At 30.3% G+C, this 23,909-nt stretch overlaps 2 protein-coding genes across 4 annotated transcripts in view; both read left to right on the plus strand.

Moving 5' to 3' along the window:
- LOC149904782 (very long chain fatty acid elongase 7-like) overlaps nt 1–19,706 on the plus strand; it is a 48,642-nt gene extending 28,936 nt beyond the window's left edge. The window contains exons 1-8 of one of the 2 annotated variants that reach the window (XM_090107137.1): nt 1,544–1,668; nt 1,743–1,961; nt 6,600–6,790; nt 7,785–7,865; nt 11,100–11,262; nt 11,967–12,103; nt 17,000–17,064; nt 18,335–19,706. In XM_090107137.1, the coding sequence (XP_089963263.1) occupies nt 1,862–1,961; nt 6,600–6,790; nt 7,785–7,865; nt 11,100–11,262; nt 11,967–12,103; nt 17,000–17,064; nt 18,335–18,584 (987 nt within the window). In that variant the 5' untranslated portion in view covers nt 1,544–1,668; nt 1,743–1,861 and the 3' untranslated portion in view covers nt 18,585–19,706. Of the gene's footprint in view, nt 1–1,543; nt 1,669–1,742; nt 1,962–6,599; nt 6,791–7,784; nt 7,866–11,099; nt 11,263–11,966; nt 12,104–16,999; nt 17,065–18,334 lie in introns of those variants that run through there. The other variant, XM_090107138.1, reaches the window with a different exon arrangement.
- Nucleotides 19,707–21,151: 1,445 nt separating this feature from the next.
- Nucleotides 21,152–23,909, plus strand: part of LOC149904783 (uncharacterized) — an 87,431-nt gene continuing 84,673 nt past the window's right edge. Inside the window, exon 1 of one of the 2 annotated variants that reach the window (XM_090107253.1) lies at nt 21,152–21,468. The gene's annotated coding sequence lies outside the window, so the exon portion shown is untranslated. The remainder of the gene's footprint in view (nt 21,469–23,909) is intronic. The other variant, XM_090107252.1, reaches the window with a different exon arrangement.

Raw genomic sequence — 23,909 nt, forward strand, 5'->3', positions numbered from 1 at the left:
TATACCTAAATCAGAATGTCAAGACTGTAATTAGAGATCTTTTTGATGCAAATCTTATCAACTTGTGTATGTTTTAAAATTAAGAAATATAAACTTAAGTATCTAATCGCTTTGTATTTGTAGTGTACATTACTATTAAGTATCACCTTATTTTTAGAATACCGATTACCGATTATGTAGAGCGCAAACCGCGCGTCAAATCTACTGTAGATACTGATAAGTGATATCTAATGGCATAAATCTGTACAATTAGCTATAAACATTTTAATACATCAGATATTTCTTAACAAATCGGTCATTTGTAACTCAGAATCAAACCGTTACGAACTATCATAGTTAAATATAATATTGATGGCTATAAATAACGCCATAAATGGGTAAATTGTAAAGTGTATGTGCAGTTTCAATTAAAACGATGTTGTAACTTTTTAAATTACTAAGTAATGAAACCTTTATCTTTGGTTTCACAGAATAACATTGTGATAAAAGTAATCTAGGTACTTGGTTTTCATATACCTTCATGTACTAACTTGAGCCTAACGTATGATTTTATTGAAATATAGTTTATAAGAAAAAACTTATTTAACAAATATGGGTTTATATTATTTTAACAAAATCTGAAAAATCACATAAACATCATTTTATTTGATTCGCTTTATATATTATGTACTTACATACAAAAAGATACGATAATTTTCACCAAAGTTCATACATTTTCTTCTCCTTAACTTAAAAAAAGCAGAAATTGAAGTGTCAAACTTATAAATATTGAAGAATCTGTATATAACCATTACACAAACAAATCAATACCATCATTGAGAGATTTTTCGTAGAGCTAAAGGTACGTTACTGATATCTCTGTGCTACGGAGTTTTAATATATTTGGAAGAAATATTTAGTGATTTTCTATGGTTTATCAAACAAAGGAAAAAATTTTGATTAGGTACATAATTATTTTTTACTACGGCATATTTTTGAGAAAATATTGACGTAGAGGATGAAAATAATTTATGGTTACGTATAGTTTAACATAGATCTAAATTGAAAGATGAAATATCTTTCGTACTAAGGATTTCAAAATTTCGCCTGAAAATTAGAGACATGAAAGTTACTAATTTTACGACTGAAAAATTAAAGAGATCTGCTGAAACTGAGGATGGAACACTCTTTGTTTTTGTGTTCTGCGTCATTACCGCGTCTTATGTAGGTACCTACAAATATAGGAAATCTTCTTAGTAAATATTAAATTAAATTTAAAAAATACATTCTTGTTATGACTGGCAAATATTTTTTAATTTAATGCATTATTTTATTATACAAAAAAATCGTAAAACTATGAATACAATAAGTACAAGTGACAACCTAAGGTCTCCGATCTAAACCTAACTTTATGGACTTTGCCCGGAAAATTGTGCGGAAATATGTACGTTTTCGCGATGACAATAAAACGCAATTTACAATGACGCAACAGTACTTACGTCCTTGTGACACTGGGGGGGCTGTACGTTCACGATTGGCGGGCTTATGGCGCGCGATTCAATTGTAACTTGGGAAGCGGCGCGTTCGCACTTTCCACAGGCTTTCGCTTTTGAGATGTGCTCATAAATTATTATTAAATTTATCTGACGAAGATGATTTATTCGCGCAAGACGTATCGGTAGCATCAAAGTATGTGCTTTCGTTAAACGCTTATACGCGCGTTTAAAAATCCAAATTTGATGTTTATTTTTATTTTGTTTCAGGTGACATTTTGCAAAGCAAATTGTTATCGAGATTCATCAAGGTGAATTAAATAGTGGTGTGTAGTGTGTGTCAGTGAAATACAATTCAGCGAGTGACAGAGTGATAGACATTATTCAAAATGACTGGTTTCGTGAAAATCGCGATCGATGACTACTATTCCGACAACAATTGGACGACGATCATCAATAAATATTGGGTGCTAGCTGAAAGAGTTTCAGGTACTTACCTAGTGTTTTATAAAAATTTCTAGTTCAAATATTTGAAATCATGCACACAGCTAAAATGATACGTAAGTCTTAGATTTCCTAATAAGAACAATAAATTAAAATATACATATTTTAAAAAAGTTATCATAAAAAAATTACATTTATACTTTTATAGTATATATACCAAATATCTGACATGAAATGGAATCTATAAATAATTCAATTAATTTCTAATAATTTCTTGCTGGTCAAAAAAATATCATCATGTTAGATGTAATTAGATTATATGGAAAGTGACTATTACATTTTTTGTCCGTTACTTTCATGAATTATACAATAGGTTCCTATTATACAAACCACAGGTACTAACTTTCAAGTTAAGATGATAGATTATATTCGAAAGCGTGTCTGGATGACGAAGAATCTGACATTTAAATTGCTATTACATACCTAGACATAAGAAAAATCTAAAATAATAATACTCAAAAATATAACTCGTGTTATTTATCAAATTAAGCCAAATTATTCATAAACAAAGTTTAGGCACATTTAATAATGTTCAGAGCGTTGAAGATAATATCAGGTGTACGTGTACGGTGTAATGCACATAAATACTTACATTAAAATAATTAATTTGCTAAAACATTTAGTTTGCTTTTTAATAATCGATAGTAACTAAATTCTGATTCATTGCTTGCATTTATGTAAAGAGCAATTACTTAATTATTTCGATAACAATTTATATGATCGCGCGCAAACTAGAAATAATTATAAATAAGCCATGGTTAAAGCTTTCCAGTAATAAATATTTCCAGTAAAACAATCAAACATAAATTTCGATTTGACCTAAATATAATATAGTAATTAAAATATTACCTTTAGACTTTATCTCTAACGAAATTATTATCAAAACGTTAACGTGTTTATTATCACTTCACTAACAATTGACAAACATTTATCCGGTTTTAGCACTTTCATTCAGAATCAAAATTCACACTAAAGATGAAAGAAAGTATTGACATTAGCACTATAAAGTTGCCACCCGTGAAATTCTTTCTTGGAATGTTGTTGGCTTAATAAAATGTCATGTCATGTTACGAAATTAACGTGTAAACTTTTGCTAATTCAATAAAAAAAAAGTAAAAAAGGCGGGAATGTCCACTCTTTTCGTAATTTTTTTAACCGCCAGTTTTTTTAACCAGCCATAATACAATAAAAAAGTTTTATTTAAAAACATGCATAGAATGTGTCACTCAATTTAGCTTTTATTAAATAGATAATTTTTAAAAACTTACGTAGGAAATATAAAATCGTTTCGTCTGTCGAAACAAACGTACGGCGTGCAAACGACTTGCGGTTCTAGGTACATAATGACTAAGGTCACAAAACAATGCCCTAAGTTTCATCTCGAAGGCTAATTTAGTACTGAGAATCGTCCAATGTTTCTCTTTGAAAGCCTTGAAAGATAATTATTGTTTAATTTTCCATAAATAAGGATATGACACAGGAAAGCAGAGTTTGGATAAATATTTAAACATAATAATTGTAATTTATTTATAAAACTACGGAAATAGATAAAATCAGTAGGTACCTATAGGTAACAAAAAAGGAAGCTTTATAATTTGAGATAAAGTGAAATATTAAGGTTTTAGTTTCATTAAGTGGAATAGGCAATTATCATGTTTTATCGTTACATCAATTTAAAAATATTTTATCTAAAGGTAGGTAGGTATGCAATTGTAAATAATGGTATGGGTAAAATTTTATTCAAGTGAAATTATTTTAATAAGTCCTGGCAATTATATAACTAAAATTAAAATATGATGATTTTTAAAAATGTGCGAATTAAAAAAAAATAAAAAACATAATTTATCTAAAAGCCTTTAGTGGATATTACAAATTTGAGATCAAGGAACGACCGACCATTGAATGGATTACACATTATTTTAAATACATCATCTATGTAATAATTTTAATGTCCCAAATGTATAATTAGTAAAAAAAATCAATAAGAACATGCTCAGTTACAATCATCAGTTTGATTGATCGAATACTACCAATCTAAAAAAATATCGGTATTTTAATCCAGAATATGTCGTAAGTTATTAAATTTTTATAAGTCATTTATATCATAATAATTTAAACAAATTCGTACACGCACCTACTTCATCGCTCATCTCAATATGCATAATATTATGTATATTATAATCATGTAATACGATGTAATTTTGTAGCTTAAAATGTTCTGTGAAGTATATTATGTATAATTAAGTAGGCTTTGTATAGTCTTGAATGCAACCTGTCTGAGCTGCGAATACTTTCTCTCGATAACTGTAAGCTATTACTCGTGTATACATCCGTAGTCCGTACAGACATCATCTGTCAACAGATAAATAAACATAAGTATAACATCTTAACATCGATCTCAAGTATTAGAAATCGAAAAAGTAAATTATAGTTAAACTTTTGCTTTCTACGTAGGTACACGTACCGACTGTACCAAAAAATGTTTAATTTAGAAAGCAGAATAGAAGAAAAAGTAGCATTAGAGTAAATTTTCATTTTTATTGCAGCTTGAGATTCGTGTTTTTCTTACGAAAAATTGCAGTAAGCAAGTCTTTTTTCCTTATTTTTCGATGCACTAATTGACTTAATGTATTGCTTAATCTGCCTTCAACAAGGTATAAATTACGCATCAACTCGTTTCAGAACGTTTTTTTACGAAGTGCCCATATATATAAAACTTTACGAACTGATAATAATACAACAGCGCAATAAAAACATTACTTTCTCCGAATATTTTAAGGCAGATGCGTCGTTCATTTTAAATTGCATAATATTAATTATGTGCATCCTGCATACGTTTCATTGAAAATCATTGACCGAAAATATGGCAAAAAAGAATATTTACAGCCACATTTTTAGAATAATTTAATTCGTTTTATATTAAAATATACGCTAGTTAAAATATACGCTAATTAATTTAATTTAATTCATTATGGTTATAACAAAAAGCGTCATAAAAGGATAATTTTATTAATACAGTTATAACGTTTTATTTTATTAGTTTTTAAAGTTTTATTTTTAATTGATACAGTTATTTACAGTTATTTACACAATTATTTATCACAAACTCAAACATTTAATCGAAATTAAAAAAAATTATTTAGAAGTAGAAGTATTGAATCTTCGAGTATTTGAACTTTTGAAATACATATATATGTTATAGTCAAAGTCCGATACACAGTCTCTTCGCGGAAGGACTGGTTTATCCTAGGTTTGGCCAAAGCCATCAGGCAATCCCCGAAATACATTTCAATTTCGCCCTTTGCCTGAAGTATTTTTAGTCAAACCCAGGAGCTCCTAACTTTTCAGTCAAACGTCGAAAGTAAATTATTCTGTTTCGGTTTTGGCCTAGTCAATCCTAGAAGCGACTGCAATTCTCGGTCAAACGTTGAAAAATTTCTTAAGATCGAAGATGTGCCTGACGTTCGGCTGTCTCTTAGAGAAATCAGTGCAAAGGATTCAAAATTTGGTGGCCAAGGCTTTATGAAATGCCACTGCAATAAAAAATGCTCTTCAAAATTATGCAAATGTAAAAGGTCTAATGTATTGTGCAATTCTAAATGTCATAATGCCTCACCATGCCAGAATAAAGATTAATTTTTCATTTTAATTACCTAAGAAATTATTAAAACAATTAAAGTTAATGCCTCACCATGTCAGAAAAATGATTAATTTTTCATTTTAATTACTTAAGAAATTATTAAAACAATAAACATCAAAATTTTAAAAATGTTATTTTTTTATACTTAATCTTATACAAACTAACCTCCGTATATTCCAAAGCATTTATTTATTTATTTTATACTTTATTGCACATCGTACAAAAGGCGGGCCTAATGCCACACGGCATTCTCTCAAAGCATCTCGAATATAAAAGTGAAAATCACGTAAGCTGACCAATCAGGTGTCAGAACTGGCAGAGTTAAGCGGTTCTTAAGACTTGAAAGCTGCTTAAATGATAAAATGCTTCCAAATATACGAAGATAAGACACTTCATACCTATATCGGAGTTTGACTCGTCAAACCCCGATTTAATAAAATTCTGTTTTGACGATTGCCTGACCAAATTAGTCTCTCCCAGGTTTGACGAAAATTGTTTAGTCAAAGGCCGAAAATTTACATTTGTTTGGGCTTTGACTAAGTTATTCAGTCTGACCTGAGGATTGACCAGTCCAACCTAGGAGCGCCGGAGCTTCGGAGTTTGCCTATAACATATATATTATTTCGATAATATGGTCAAGAAAGAAAATTAATCAAAATAAAAACAATAATTAGTGTGGCATTTGTAGGTGAATGTCCCGTCCTACTCATAATTACGGCAAAATTTATTCTATGCCAATGTTTATGTTTTATAGTCTACTAGAGGTCCGCCCCAGCTTCGCCCGTGGTACATATTTCGCAATAAAAGGTAGCCTATGTCCTTTCTCGGGTATCAAAATATCTCCATACCAAATTACATGCAAATTGGTTCAGTAGTTTAGGCGTGATTGATTAACAGACAGACAGACAGAGTTACTTTCGCATTTATAATATTAGTATGGATGTTTCTTGCATGTGCTAACTATGTACAATCTCTGTTAACAGATCCCAGAGTCCAAGGATGGTTTTTCTTCGATTCGCCCATACCTACCTTCGTAATGGTAGTCCTGTACCTTGCCTTCGTTCTCATAGCAGGGCCCATGTGGATGGCCAATAGAAAACCGTTCCAAATCAAAAACCTCCTCGTTGCATACAACGCTGGCCAGGTTCTTCTGTCATTATATATGTTTTATGAGGTAAGTTTATTCTGTATTTAGTGGTCTTAATGAACTCTTAATTGTAACGTTAAATATACAACAAAGTACATTAATTCGTCCGTAATTTTCTGTAGTTTATAATAGCGTTAAATGTACAATGTAAGGAATATATAAATTAGTCCATAATTTTCTGTAATTCATAATAATGCAAGTTCTTAACCTTTTTCCGCCCTGTAATCTGTACCTACAGTTTTTAAACATTGCCTCTAAAATTTAACAACGACACTATCGATAACAACCATGAATTAATATTGACGGAAGGGCAGATGAATTTCATTCACGCAATTATTTATAGAACGTAAACACATTATAAACAATGATACAGGATTTCAAATAATTGTGTGTATCAACGTCACTAAATAATCTACACTAGTTAGTTGCCCATGCTCTGGAACGAATTACTTCTTAAAACGATACCTCAGTAATGACGTCTTCGTTGAAGTTGTCATTGCGTCAGAGTAAAACCTCATGCAGTTGTGTCAAGGAGCGTCATTAAACAATTTTACCATGCATGCATCCGTGACATCTACATTTCAAGCGGTCAGCTTAATCTCTATCGCAAGGCCGTTGGGTCTAATTTCGTTCTAAATTTGGTACATTTTTTTAAACGAAGTAAAGGACGCAATTAGCTTGACATTGATATGTTTCTAATTTTTTGCCGTGATTTAACTTTGTTGACATGTCTTTGTATTTTTATTTAATAACTACGTTTAGGAACTTGTAAAATATATTTTGTAGTTTTGCTTATTATTTACCCTAAAAGAAAAGATTTATCATAAGCAGATATTCAAAATAAACCTCAATCCATTCCTTATTGGTATTTTCACACTATAAGCGAAAGAGTGTCAAAAATTTCACGCTTTCGTTTAAACTTTAAAGCAATTTCGTGTTTTAATGGTAATTAATTATATCGTTTTAATAAAAGTATTTTAAAGTATCGAGTTGAAAGATTTAATAATAAGTTTGGTTTCAGCACTTAATGTCTGGATGGTGGGCTGATTACAGTCTAACATGTCAGCCTGTAGACTACAGTGATAGTGAAAAAGCGAGAAGAGTAAGTATTTAATTTCTAAATATTACTAGCATTCCACCCGCGGCTTCGCCCGCTTTGTCAATTACCTTATAAATTATATACTAAAACTTCATCAAAATCCGTTGTGTAGTTTAAAAGATCTAAACATGTATACATACAGACAGAGGCTGGAAGTGACTTTACTTTATACTATGTAGAGATAGTGATATAAAAGCTCATTCACCTATTTTTTTAATATTACTTAATTAAAACGTATATATGAAGTCATCATAATTCAATAAAAAATGCAAAAAGAAAATTTTCAAATCCCAGATTTTCAAAGACCAGTAGTTCCCGAGATTAGCGCGTTCAAATAAATAAACAAACAAACTTTTCAGCTTTATAATATTAGTATAGATAAGAACAGTGTAGACCGTACGATAATGAGAGTCAGGTAGAAAGCAAGATGACTGTACCGGTTTGCGCTGACCGACATTATCTCACATGTAAGACTGGTATTTGTTTTTTGATTTATTGTTTATTCATTCATTCAGTTTTTGCGAATGGACATTATTTGAATTTTTATTATATTTGATCAAGTAGTGAAATGGCTGATTTTTGTTGATATAAATTTGCATTTGAATATAAAAAGAAACTAGTATTGTTTTCATTCATACGATTATTGTGAACGGCACATGTTAAGAAGAGTATATTTTCTTCCATCTATATATTTTAATCTTTCTTTATTTCTGTATGTTTTTGACGAATATATTATGTAAATTACATATTCGTTAGTTTAGTAGTAGTAGTTCTAAGTTCATTTAACATCGATCAATATTAAAATTTGAAAGTTTATCGAAAAGTAACCGTCAAAGTTTTACCGACCTTAACAAACTTCGTACGGTCAAGTTCAATAGCAGACTACAGCTACACAATACACAACTTTCCATCTTTTGTTGGCTTTTTGAAGAGAAATTCATGTGACAACTTTTTTATTAGGTAGATGGAGAATCAGCTTTTTGGTAATGTTACCAAAATATCTAAAATAATTTTACTATAAATAAATTTTTGATTGATAGAACGTGGTTTAAATGTGTATTGAAATACGCTGACAACGTATTTTATTAATAATGGACTTTTATAAGAATCTTGGCAAGAACGCAGGGGCAACGCTTAATTTTATTACAAACTAGATTTCCGCCCGCGGCTTTGCCCGCGTTTGCAAAGGAAAACCCGCATAGTTCCCGTTCCCGTGAGATTTCCGGGATAAAAACTATCCTATGTGTTAATCCAAGTTACCCTCTATATGTGTGCTAAATTTCATTGTAATCGGTTCAGTGGTTTTTACGTGAAAGAGTAACAAACATCCATACATCCATACATCCATACACCCATACATCCATACATCCATACATCCATACATCCTTACAAACTTTCGCCTTTATAATATGTATTAGATGTCAATTTTTGATTTTAAAGCAAAAGTTGTTATCACGTTTTAATGCCATTTTTTCAGTTACATGCATTTTATCTATTATAAATTAGCCAAAGTGTCAATTTACACTTAAAATAAACCAACATTTGATACGTAGGTGTGAATATAATCATTAAATTAAACTCAGTGCTTCAAAAAGCCGTAAAATTTCTTATGCTTTTACGATTAAGATCTGTTTTAAATAAATGGAGGTATTTATTACTTGCATATAATGAAAATGTATTCCCATGCAATCTAGCTTTTTATGTGTCCTTTTTTATTATCTACAATTCTATTTATTTAAATATTAAATCGATTCAGAACCAAATCAACTAAAATGTAACGTAAAATCATAAATTGTACGAGCACTATTCTCATTGTAAAATCATAAATTGAAAGAGCATTATTCTCATTATTTAATAATCTAAAGTCCAAAACACACATCATCAATCAAATACATCAATACTAAAATAAATTAAATAAAACAGTAATAATTGCATTAAAATATCGGCATCATTAATGACTATATCTGGTAGCGAGAAATTTCACCGACCCCAACCTTTGAGTCGATTTTTCAATGAACTTGTATGTAACGGTGAAAGCGGTTATAGCAATTGTGTTTGCGTCATCGCAATGCCGTTGAGAGTGAAAATGGACCTTGGACGATAGTGATTATCATAGATTTTTTATCGGATTGCCTCATTTTATTGGAATTTAATACAGTGAATGCGGTTTTACGTAAAGTGCGGTAAGAGACGAATTTGGTGGCTTTTGTATTTAAGGCGCTACCCGGCAATTTCGACTATGTTCAACCTCTATAAAGTCTGGTACAACATAAAGCACAATACCGAAAAAAATATATAAAATAGGATGGTCTTTGATCTTTAATTGCTCGCGAGGACTTTTTTCCAAAGTTAATAGATTTCTAGAAAAAAAATGTGCCGTGGTCATCGATTTTTCCGCAAATACTCTATAAACTTCGTAACCTGCTGACTTAGAGCTCTGAAAATTTTATGTTTAATAAATTATCAGTTACACAACAGTCCCTGACGAGGATTTTTTGTTTCACTGATTGGTATCTTTTTAAATACAAAATGCGAGGAAAAAAGAAGGTGCAGCGGGAGAGGTTTGAGATCCGTCAAGTATGGTCAAGGTTATTAGCGCATGTATAAGCCTTAAAGAGAAGTTAGAAGAAAGAGTTGACAATTGTAAAAAGTTGATATTTGTGCTAGATATCTTAGTGTCCGTGTATTTTTAAACCATATTATAGTGTCCATAAATAGGCTCATCTTAACTAAAAAAATAACACTAAAAATGCTCTCTAGGAAGTCAGTGTTTGAATTATTTGTACCCGACATAAAATAAGTGTATTTTTAAGCCACAAATTGTATCAACGAATGAACTAAACTTTCCAAAAATATAACGTAGGTCATGGGTATATTATTGCAGTCTATGGTCAAGGCCTCGGTTGCTAGAAAGATATTATAGCTCTATATAATCGAGAGAGCAGAAAGATAGAAAGTATTATGTTTTACATATTATGTATTTTATTGTTAATATCTTAAAAACTCAAGGTATCTCATTTTTTGAAAATATGGAAATTCATGTATGTAAAAGCTGAATATAATTTTCGGGTTGTCTGGCAGAAATCGCTTACAGCGGTAAGACTGCCCTCTGTACATATTATAACTTATGCCCATCGCTTTTATTTTGTAATCCTGTTCTTTGTGTGCAATAAAGAATTTTTCATTCATTCATTCATAATATGATGTTCAATGAAATCTATACTTACTTTGTTGCAGATGCTACACTTATGTTGGGTGTACTACTTCTCAAAGCTATCAGAATTCGCAGACACGATATTCTTCGTTTTGAGGAAAAAGAAGAGTCAGATCACCTGGTTACATCTGTACCACCACTCTTTGACGCCTTTTGAAGCCTGGCTACTGGTCAAATTTATTGCTGGTGAGTTTTCTGATTTTATCAAGCGCAATGTCTTTTGACATTATCGTACTACAACAAGATGTCGTGTATTACAAGCAATTACAAGTTAACAGAGATACTTCTGAATTGTTGGTAATGTTGTTTTAAAATGAAACCAATATGTAATGAGATTATTTAAATGAAAATAGTTGCTGCCCTGATAGTGTTGATACTTCATATCCGATAGGAAGTGCATACAGATATAAATTATTAAAGAAACTACTAATATTGCCAATCATTCAACGTTATAAAGTGTTATAAACTATTTTTATACACACACTAGCTTTCCGCCCGCGGCTTCGCCCGCATTTTCAAAGATAAACCCGCATAGTTCCCGTTCCCGTGGGATTTCCGGGATAAAACCTATCCTATGTGTTAATCCAAGTTACCCACTATATGTGTGCTAAAATTAATTGTAATCGGTTAAGTAGTTTTTGCGTGAAAGAGTAACAAACATCCATACAAACTTTCACATTTATAATATTATAATAGTAGGATTAATGTAGCACATCGTGCGTCAGTTCCCTAAATTAAATCCAAAAATTATACGTTTATAAATTTCATATGACATACTTTATTCATAAATATAATTTTGCACTTTTACTACTATTAAAATGTTTAGTCTCAATAATGTTTAAATCACGTCTTATAAAACGCTGAGTCAAAAGTTTCATTACCATTTCTAGGTGGTCATGGAACTTTCTCGAACATCGTCAACAATTTGGTACATGTAATAATGTATGGGTATTACATGGTAGCAGCTATGGGCCCACAGTACCAGAAATATTTGTGGTGGAAGAAACATCTTACTACTATGCAACTTGTGAGTAAAAGTTTTTTTATATTTTCTACTACAAAAGAGGAGTGTTATTAGAGTTGTCTCGGACAGAGATGTCTTGACAAAGTATTTTATTGAATGCCAGGTTTTGCCCCGGCACCGCCCGGGACGTTTATTTTTGTTTTTCGAAATGTTATCGCTTATTCAAATCTATCGGGAACCTTCAAAAAATTAATTAGCCGAATTGGTCCAGCCATTCTTGCGTACCGCGCTTACCAACATTCATTTCTAGCTGCTATATTGTATAGGTATCCAATAATATTGCAATGAACGAGTTAAAAATAAATTGAAAGTTTAATTTGATATTACTCTTTATATTATATATTATAGAGTTCAATTATAGTTTTGATTTGCCAAAGATAAACATTTGCAAATATCTCGAGCACTACTTAATAAGTGCAATTAGGAAATATTTGTTAATATTTTGATTATCGATCTAGTTTCGTTTCGTTTCTAGTGTTAAAAAAATTAGTTTTATCACAATAATAGATATAAATCAGAACAATTATTATTACGAAACTGTAACTTTAATGTAGCCAATATTGTATTGTATATAAACAAGGTCATTTACCTTTGATCGTAAATAAAGCTTAAAATGTGAATTGCACAAGTTTGCATTCATTTCAAAGCCTGTAATAACTATTACCTACACGTAGAGCTATTAGTAATAGACTGATCGATGTTGTGTTTAATTGTTAAATCGTTTATGATCGTGAATACTAGTAAAAAATATGAATTGTAGGTACTTGTTGACATTTTTAAGAGATACCTTAAGAAAGGGCTTAGTTGTTCTTGTTAAAATTATTTAAGACTACCTAAAATATTAAAAAAATTGAGCCATGGCCAGCCAGGTTAGAATGTTGTTATTAGGAAAGTTTTCCACTGTATCCGTTTGGAATTCGACATACACGAATAAGGGTCGTTAGCACCGCGCCTAGATTCCGTGAGACGGGATCTGCGCTTGCGCAAGTCGCTAGGATATACGAACGGCGTAGTTGCACTGTGTTTATATTAATTTCCACTTGGAACTTTGAAGGTATCGTTTATAATTTATCTATCATATTACTTGTTGTTTGCATTTTGAATGAATACTACCAAATAAATATTAGATTGATCGTTGGGCGGAATTTGAAGCGGTGTCTTCCGCTTGGTCCAGATTCATCTTTCTATGATAATATTCTATTATAATGAAGAGCTTACCATTGGTTTATGACTGAATGAATGAATTTATTTAATTTTTTAATAAAGTTGTACATAGAAGAAATCTTTTAAATAAAGTAAATAAAAAAGAGTATGTACAATTAATTGGGCGGACTTAATATCACATAGAGTCATAGACTGTTATGTGATTCATACATCTAGGCTTTATGTACGATTATTTTCTTTCGTTTATAGATTATCTCAATGAGGTTTATCAACATTTATTAATTTTTTAACGATTGGCAAGCGTTTGAAACAAATGAAAGCGATAAATTAGCTTCATGTATTATTAGATGTAATATTATGTAATCATGAAAGTACCAATAAGAAACTAGAAGATACTTAAAAAATAAACAGACACCTAAAAATGTCATCGTATAATTAGGTCAGTGTGATTGTGATAAAATGAGATATAATAATTAAGATTTAAATCAATTATACATAATATGTATTAATAATGATAAAAGCATGCCTTTTATATTAATATATTGAACATAAAATTGAATAAAATATATTATCTCATGTTACGTATATTTAATTATTATTGCAACGCGAATCATTTCGTGATAAATCACGCGATTTGTTAAACCGAACTACAAAACGTTTCAAAGGTGTTAAATTTAACAAATCATTTTAAATGGTATTATGGAGATTGGAAATCAAACCCTTCTTAACGGAATTTAAACGCGATTTATTCTTTATATTATTGACCCGACGTTTGGTTCTCTAAAAAGCTTTAAATTGCTAAATTTATATACATCAAACACAAAAAATTAATTGATTAACTCCCACCTCGCCACATTATTATTTAAAATCTTGTTATTTCTTATGCAACAAAAACCTTGTAAAATAGTCTCCAAATTTCAGCCTACACCTCCCGTAAACTAGGTCTTTAACAGAAATCGCGTGAGTGAAACATATGAAAAATGAAAATATAATATATCGCGCGGACGCACTTCTTACTTAACATATAACCTTGCTGATCATTGTGAATTAATGAAATTTATCGCGTGCTCATAATCGTTATATGCAATTATTTAAACAATTGTAAAGGAAATGAATGTCCGTGAATTTTTTTCTTAGATTCAGAGGAAAGACTTAATCGATAATATAATATAGCACCAATTAAAAATTACTTAATTTGTAGTATTGCGTACAAAGTGATATGATAAATAGGAGATGCCTCGTTTCTTAAATTGAGAACAAAATAGTTAAACGTAAAAAATGGTTTCAGTCTTAGAAGCGTGTAGTGTAGAGTTGAATAGTTATTTTTTTTATTGCCAATAAGATTATAATTAATAATTAAATATAATTAATAATCAAGTTATGAATATAATAATTTTGAGATAGGATATAGTTTATTATTATAAAATATTAAGATTGTTTTCAACACGTATAAAATGTTACATACGATCGAATTCTTTACGATAAAAACATTGTGATTTTAATTGCATAAATAGGTTGTCACATTTGAAACTTTGTTACATTAAGATGACATTTCACATAAATGTACAAAAAGCGAACAATGGGAAATGCAAAGGCTAATGGACACTTTTTCTACGAGTGCTAAATATAGAAATTTTCTCAGACAATTTACACAATTGTAAGGTTAAATGGTTTATTGCATGGGATTAGAAGTGGATCAACAAAATTACAATAGAAAAAAGGGGGAGGTCCACTGTAGGTATATTACTACTCATTTGCAGTAGGCTCTACCTTTGTATGTAAGAGTATTCCAATGTAGTATCGAATTTTCATTGGACCCTGGATTTCGGATAAAATATTTTAACCGAATAAATAAATCACTCACAAACAAGTCGATGGCCAAAATAAGTAAATGGTTCAACATTAAGAACAAGAATTAGGTAGGTACTACTATTTTATGTTTTATTTCTGTATCTTCGCATTTTTCGGTGCATTTATTTTACAGGGGTTATTTAATTTCTCCTCTTTAATAGGCTAATTGGTAAACACTTAAGATATCAATTGATTAGTACATTTGAGCGGAATCAAATAAAAGAGTATAAACGGACCGTGCAATGATTTCGACACAAGCGCACCGGAACGCTGTATCCTTTCTCTATTGGCTAAAGAACCTTCTGACTTCGTCTAGGAACTAGCAGATATTTTACTTACTTGATATTTAATAAAACACTTTAGTACTGTTTAGTATTTTGTGCTAAAACTTGAATTAAACAAAATAGCTAGACTGGAATATCACGAAAATCAAATTGTGTCAATTGTATTTGAGCTTTGCTAAGTTCTTGGATTTGATATTTTAGGATTATGAAAGATAATATGAACGTTACTATAAATTAAAAACAGCGTTTAAGAAAATATCTTGAAAATATCATGTTACTTAATGTAGTTCCTCAGATAGTAATCTCGGAACAGGATGCTAGCACGTGTTCTGTGATATTGCAGAAAAGTAAAATTTGTTATATTTTATATAAACTTTAAGGTTCTAAATAAATTATTCAAAGACCATAGATAAATAATAATGTAGAATATATTTTCATCGATGTTCAATAGAGACATAGAGTAATAATGCAGATTCATTTGTCAGATACAGACGCCGTGTATTCGCAGACGAAAGTGTGAGAGGAGAAAGTATAACCATAACTTAGTATACGTAAAAAGAACTAAGCATACAAACAAAATCAGAATACTAGACATTTATTACCCAAAATGTAGTGTATGATTAATAACGCGAAAGTTTTGAGGTTATTAATGTTTTTTTTTAACTTCATGCAAATTAGGTACTTGACGTAGATGCAAAAATTTCACGGAGTTTAAATTTTGCATAACATATGATATTCTTATTTTCTTAGCCTAATATACTTTGGATAACACATAAAAACTTATTATCTAAGCATGTTCTATATTACGTGGTCATTTCTTAAAATATGTGTTTTTGTCGTTTCCGATTCAGTAAGTTTTTGTTGTAAATCGCTTGAGAAATAGAAAATCCAATAAAATGATACTGTTGATTGGAATGTAGGCCACTAAGGGCTTTCAAACCTTCATACACTGGTCAATTAAATGCAATTTCACCAACGTTACCGGTTTTACAGACTTAATTAGTAGATAACGCTAATTCATATTCATTGAAAATTACCTAGTTGTACTAAATTTGAATAGAAGTTTTTCTTAATCACGTCCAAATTTTTACATCATTGTAAATATCGGTTTGTTATATATCTATATGTTTATATTTTACGATTAATCAATCCCCGATAATATCAATACATTAGCGCAATGTTGTGCTTTTAAGCCTCGTTGCACAAGTTTATATACGACTATATACTAGCAGGACTTATTGTACCAATCGTTTCGTTAAGGCCAGTGAGTTGCAGTTAGATGCACTAAGCCTTTCGCAAGATGCACCGTAACTAACTAGCTATCTGATCATTTTAAATTTCATTAGGATTTCTTGTAATTTTGAAAAATAAACAGTACCTATTTGGAAATAACAAAAATTTAGTAAAAAAAAACAATTACAAAATAATATTTTTTTAGTAGAGCATATTGCGGTAGGCAATTATTTTTTAAAAAATTACGTGATAGGTGTAAAAAATTGAGTACTACTATAGATATGTAATAGCAATGTATAATAGAGACAGAGCTCTACATTTTTTTCTAATAATATGTTCTATTAATGTTATATATTTATAATTGCAGATCCAGTTCTTCATGGTGCTATTCCATTCAATAAGTGCATTAGTATACGACTGCGGATATCCGAAGTAAGTCACTTGTAATAACGTATTAGAATTCACTTGAAATTATTCCAAACAGTTTCAAACTAATGATAGAATACATCCTGAAATATAAGGTTTATTTATTTATTGATAGAAGAAGAGACATTTCTAAATAGTAATTATACAAAAAGCACACAATCATCCATACTAATATTATAAATGCGAAAGTAACTCTATCTGTCTGTCTGTTACTCAATCACGCCTAAACTACTGAACCAATTTTCATGAAATTTGGTATGGAGATATTTCGATACCCGAGAAAGGACATAGGCTACTTTTTATCCCGGGAAAATGACGCAATCCCGGAAATCCCACGGGAACGGGAACTATGCGCATTTTTTGATTGCGCGGGCGATTCCGCGGGCGGAAACCTAGTTAGATATATAAATTTTTATAAACAATCTCTTTTAGACGTTATTGAGAAGTAAAAGCATATGAAGAACTTCAAAAAGCAGCTAACATGTATTGCATTCATCGTTTTATTAAACTAATTGTACATTAGAAAGTGCCAAATCACATGTTCAACTAAATTGGGAAAGTTTATAGATCGTATCTTGTGTTTGCTAGAATTTAGGAAATCTTTTTAACAGATTTTATATTACTTAATTGTTGTTACGCTTGTAAACAAAAGTGTGTTCCTCTTGCTTAATCAATTTGATATAATCTCTACGTGTTTTACACTTAATAAAGTCTGTTATTTTGGCACTTTTAAATTACTTTAAATTTATGTAACTAAAACAACTTATTTATTTAATAATTAGGCTTTGTTTTCATAGTCTAATAAGGGGAATTATTTTATTTATTTGCCAATTTGATTTAAATTACTTAATATATAATTCAAACGTAAATAATATTCATTTCAGTGAAATAATAAAATTTATTTCAAATAAGTAGTTCCAAAAAGTGAAGTGAAATCGTAACTAAGTAGTAAATTGCAAAATTTCTAGAATTTCAGAATCAAATTCTTACAAATAAAAATACTAATTTACTGAACAGATAGAGTTTACTCCCCAATAATATTTATAATTTATAAATTATATTTATATTTTATAGGAATAGGTTCCTTGTTCTTCAATTTCCACTTTTCATATATGATCGATTTTTATCTCAATTAATTAGTATGAATGATGAATTTATTTAGACATATAAACAAGATAAATTAATTGTATTTAAGGTACTTACATAATAATGGTAGCCTATATAGTCTAAGCAACCATTTTTCTGCAGTTACAAACCATCATAATTTTGCCTACAGGATCATCGCATCAGGTTTAATACTACATTCGTCGATTTTCATAGTTCTATTCATGAACTTCTACACGCACGCCTACAAGCCAGACACACCAAAGCCAAAAGTTGACGTTTGCAACAACAACACTAACGGTTACATACCACATGGTCACACGAACGGTCACGTGGTCAACGGTTCTGCAAACGGTTACATTGAGACGAAGGAAAACAGGAACGGCTTCGCCAACGGACACACGAAGGAGAAAGTACAATAGAATGTGATAACATATCAATTTACATAAGACTTATAATTTAGGTATAAAGTGCAAATGGGCTTCCGTGCTGTTTTGTAAATATTTTCTACGAGCAAGTCTCAGTGAAACAAACTTCTTACTTTTATTGAATCAATAAAAGATAACCAGTTGTTTATGTATTCGTCCAATTATTTAAATGTGCTCGATTCTTTTTGATGTCCTCGCTCAATTCCATTTTCGATGTAAAATAAATGTAAATATGGAAACGGTTGTAAATTTGCTACTATTAAGCTCTACTATATTTGCTCAATCTAAAGTTGTTTTTTTATTCTTGGACATATTTTCTCTAAATTCGTATTAACTACCTCACTGTACCGTCCTCTTCGATTATTCCGTCCTCTTGTAATATAGAACGTGTATATTTTGTAAAATAATTATTTAAGAGCGTAGTTTTATTGAATTTTCGATTAAGAAAATGTCGTTCGACGGAACTGTGCTTTACCTGTATCATATAGGGGTTTTATTAAATAATGGTACTTAATATTGATTAATCACAACGCTTTAGATAGAAGCTGCTTTAAATACTATATTTAATATCTAGTTTTATTGGATATAGAAAAGTTGTCCTTAGATTGGTAATCGAGAGGTTTCAAACAAAATATATTATTATAAGGTTGTAACAAGGGTGTGATTTCATACCATAATAAGCGAAGTTTATGACGAATTCAAATTTCTTTAGCTAAGTCTAAGTACAGTTATATTTTTATCATAAAAATTTCCAGTATTCCATGTACAGTTTAAATAATTAATAATTTCATTTTTATTGTACAGTAAATGTATGATACAAAATAAATATCATAATTATTTGAATAAATGTGTAATAGTTACCCAATTCCTAAGAATCTCAATTAAATTGTTGTATTGGTTTAGACGTAGAAAAGGTTTATTTGTATAATCTGTACCTTTATGTTGGGGTAATGGAATCAGAAAGGGGCAAAATATATCAGTCAGTTGAGGAGATTTTACATTATTTATAAATTGTATAATTTAAGATTATTGTAAAATATACAAGTATTAATATAATGTAAGTGGTACTACCATTAGTGATGTATACTTTTTATATACAATAAAATATTTACTCTATATTTTGTCTATTCATTATTATATGTATTACCTTACAAAATCTTTAAAAACGACGTAATCTCCTAATTAAAGGTGATAATACATAATTGACAATGTTTAACAAAAGTCAAAATATGGAAATTTAAAACAAAACAACATTATAATTGAACTCTATATTATCTATAAACAAGTAATACGCCATCTATTGAACTATCTGAGAACTAAGGTTGTAGAGAAAGTGGTTGTTGCAGGTAGCAGATAGAGCCTTCGCAAAAACCGCACAGAGCGCAAGATGTCATTTTAACTAACAGTTTAGATTATTTATGTAGAGACTCTCGAGAAATTAATAAAAAAGACGAGATTCTTGTTAGTAATTGTTCGTTTGCTCTACCCTTTTTATTATAAAAACGACGCGTGTTTATAGAGTGTTACGATATTATGTTTATTATGTATAAAAAAAAGGAAATGAACAACTTTCTTAATCTTATTCTCTTTTTATACCTTGTTACAAAAAATGCTCAGTAAATTTTAATTTCTTTTCAATCACAAAATTCTACAAGACGAACTTAAAATATATATATATATATATATAAATAGCTCGAATTTTAAATTACTAATTGACACGTCTATGTTTAAAAATGTACCGTTGAATCCATTACTGCAAACCTTCATTACCCTTTATTATAACGGAGCGAAATGTCAATAAACCTGACATTCGGACGTTTTTTCTACCCTAACTCATTTGTTAGCCCTAAAATCATGGCCCTACATTTTGTAACGTGACAAACCATTTATCTGGAAACCCCGATTGTAACTCTACTAGAAGCTCTTGGATTCGCAAAAAATGGGTACAACAATAGACTTATGGGTCAAACAGAACTGGTTATTTGAAATCCCGCTTTGAAAAGGGTTCTTGGAGCAAATATTTCTATCCCCGTTTGAACATATTTGAAGAAATGAGACAGCGTTACTTGTTTCTTCACCACGTTTGACAAACGTTTAGATAAAATTTTTGTTTTGAATGAATTAATTGGGCTTATGGTTATTAGGGGTTCGTTTTTTTTTTTAAATTAAGGCTTTTAAAATTATCAATACTTAGTTTAATACATTTGAATTTTCGATTTTGTCTATTTGGTAGAGTCGTTATGTAAATAAGCGGTAAATCAGACTCATGTTTCGTTTCTTCGAATAAAAATTCGGATATAATTTTAGGTACCACCCTCTAATAAATGACTGTCATTAATTAACTTATAAACAGAATTGACATTTTCTTGCAAAAGATAGAGTCATCACCTAATTCCAACACATTTGTTTCTGTTTTAGGAAATCTTATTTACAAAGAACATATCTGTCAAATAACATTCATACCATAGAGTAAAACGGAACGTTCCACGATCTACATCATAGAGTATACACAATAAGGTCTACGCTCTCTGCGCCGGCCGGGCTATACCCCTCGGCCGGGGAGACCGGGGTGAGCGGGTAACACAATTCAGTTGGCCGAATGCGCGCGCTTTGGGCGTATGTGTCTCGCGTCGCGTTTTATTGGTCATCTCACACTAAATACAACAATATAACCCAACATTTCACTTACAAATCACTAAAACAACAATTAAATAACAGTGTTTGTGTCGAATGAAGTGCTTTATGTTATAACATGTGAAAAAACTTGATAAAACCAGTGCTAATGACAAGAAGCTTTATACAGCGTCATAGTATCTTGAAACGATATGAAACAACATTTTGTACTGCGATAAATCCATTCAACTGGCTCGTTTTATCGGTAATATGCAATTAGGTTGTGGAATAATAGTGATAATATATTCTTAGTGAATTTAAAATATATTTTACAGTGGGTGTCCTGTATAGCATGCTAATCAGAGTTTCTTGAAACCTTACACAAAAAGTCTGCACTAGACTACTGCAGTGCGATTTGGGTTGCAAATTTTGGACTCTGCCATTCAATTGATGAAATTCAATGAACTGCTGATTATATTAAGATTCCGAAAGAGGCTAATATAATATAATATTAGCATTGTTTATATTTAGATAGAGGTGATAATTTCAAGTTTACAAGAGTGGTAGAGTTACTTACATAATATTGGTCAATATTTGACATTATTTTTTATTGTTTTCAATCCGCAAAATAAAATATTCTTTGTATGCTACACTCTTGATAACCGTTACACCCTGCGATGTAAATTTAAGAATTATGAGTTAGGAAGTAATTATATGTACTTTAATTATGCAGTAGAAGTTTATGACTAGGTACCTACACGTCTATTTGGTAATATTTTAATGTTTCTTTACCTACATCGATTTTGGAAAATTTTCATTAATCTTTATAATAAGTGCCAAGCCCGACTGGCCGTACAATTTAATTTATAAATGAAACATAGGTACTTACTTACTTAGGATAAGCTTAAAAAAATAAGCTCGCCTTATAGCGTTTCATAACATTGTAATTTTGTGTGAAAATCTTTATAATAGGAACGATATTTGGCATATTATTTAATTCTAAATTTTGAAACATTTTTAGCAAACATTGTCATGTGCAGATATTGTTTATTGCTACAAGTTAATTAAAATGCACATATTATGATTCATTCATAACACAAAACATTCAATTATACAACATATTTATTTGAATACAATCATTTCTCGCGCAAACAAAAGCGCTATCGGTTCACACGTTTTTGTTGAAACCTTATAAGAACTATTCATAAATAAATTGAAAATCTATCCGTTACATTAATATGAAACGGTATAAATATATATTTTGATAAAAATGTTATCTCCATTTCAGTTTAATTTTAGAAGTTAAAGCTCTTTCAACAGAGATACCTACGATGATACAACGCTAAAGAAATATTTATTTGAATACTTACTCAAACTTAAACATTTATTTATTCAATTAGACTTCTTGTAGAAGCACTTTTGAATCGCCATAACATACCTATTTTTAACATTAACACTGATCTTTAAATAAGAAAAGCATAAAGCATACAAGATTCAATCAATATTTTAATTTCAACCACAAATCAATTACTACGAAAGCATTAGAATCCATTATTATTTCATTAAACTTTATAAATAGTAACGAGTCTTTTACTAAGACATTTTAACAGCACCAAAGCTTCAAACTGCGTAATTTACCCATCAATAATTCTAATTAATTATTACCAGGTCGACGTTAAACTTCTTAACAGCTTGGCAACTCAACCGGTCCAGAAAAATTCTATTCTTCGATTCCTGCGTACCATTTCTTTCTATTTCTTACATTCTTTGGGAGTATTGGATCGTGGTGGGAGAAAAAGTAATCTACAGTACTGAATACCATTTTCCCGTTTCATCTTGACAATAAAACCGTCTGTAATGAAGAATACAGTTGCGGGAACAATGCGGTGACCTTGACATGTAGAAATAATGTGTATTTCTTATTTACACTGATTTCGTAAACTGATTCAGTCGATACAAAGTAAGACAACATTTTAGCAACATGGTATTATATTTAAAATTTTGCTGTGGTAAAACTGCAATTTTAACAAATACTAAAATCCTTTGTTCCAATTCGAACAAGAAGCGAAATAAATTCACGAACATGTGTTCATGAAATATCGATTCCATTGCTTTTTCGGCTCTCCAACATTCAATTCTCATAGCTAAAAAATGGACAGAGGTTTTTGACTAGCCATTACGTATAAGCATTAGATAAATGACTATTGGCAGTAAAATAGATTACACGATTCGTCTCGCAGTACAAACTACTCTATGTGAAATGGACTCTACCGTGGCAAGTGTTATGGATATTGAAGGTATAAATCATGGGGATACGAGAATGGGTGAATATCTAACGAAGGTTGCGGTACAATATAATATATTGTAACACTATTAACATCGCTTGATGTATGATTTATGTCAAGAAAACAGAATCGAGTAGGTACATTAAGAATAACGGAAAAAGGTTTCTGAGATATTCTGATTAGACTTGTTTTAATTATTTTATTCGGTTAATTATCTGTAAAGCATACAAAATAATGAGTATAGACAATAGTTCAGAAACCACCTTAAATAACAACAATTTTCAGAAAATAAGTTTCGTGCACTAAAATTATTTTCGAGTATAAATATTGAAAAGCTAGTATGACATAAAACACGGCGATATGAAAATATACAACCGTACCGAATAAGTGAAACAGAACTATAAAAAGAAATTAGTCAAAC

The sequence above is a fragment of the Colias eurytheme genome, chromosome 11, assembly GCF_061535395.1.
Source record: "Colias eurytheme isolate Ceu_HAF_F1 chromosome 11, ilColEury1 Martin Lab GWU primary, whole genome shotgun sequence".
NCBI lineage: Eukaryota > Metazoa > Arthropoda > Insecta > Lepidoptera > Pieridae > Colias > Colias eurytheme.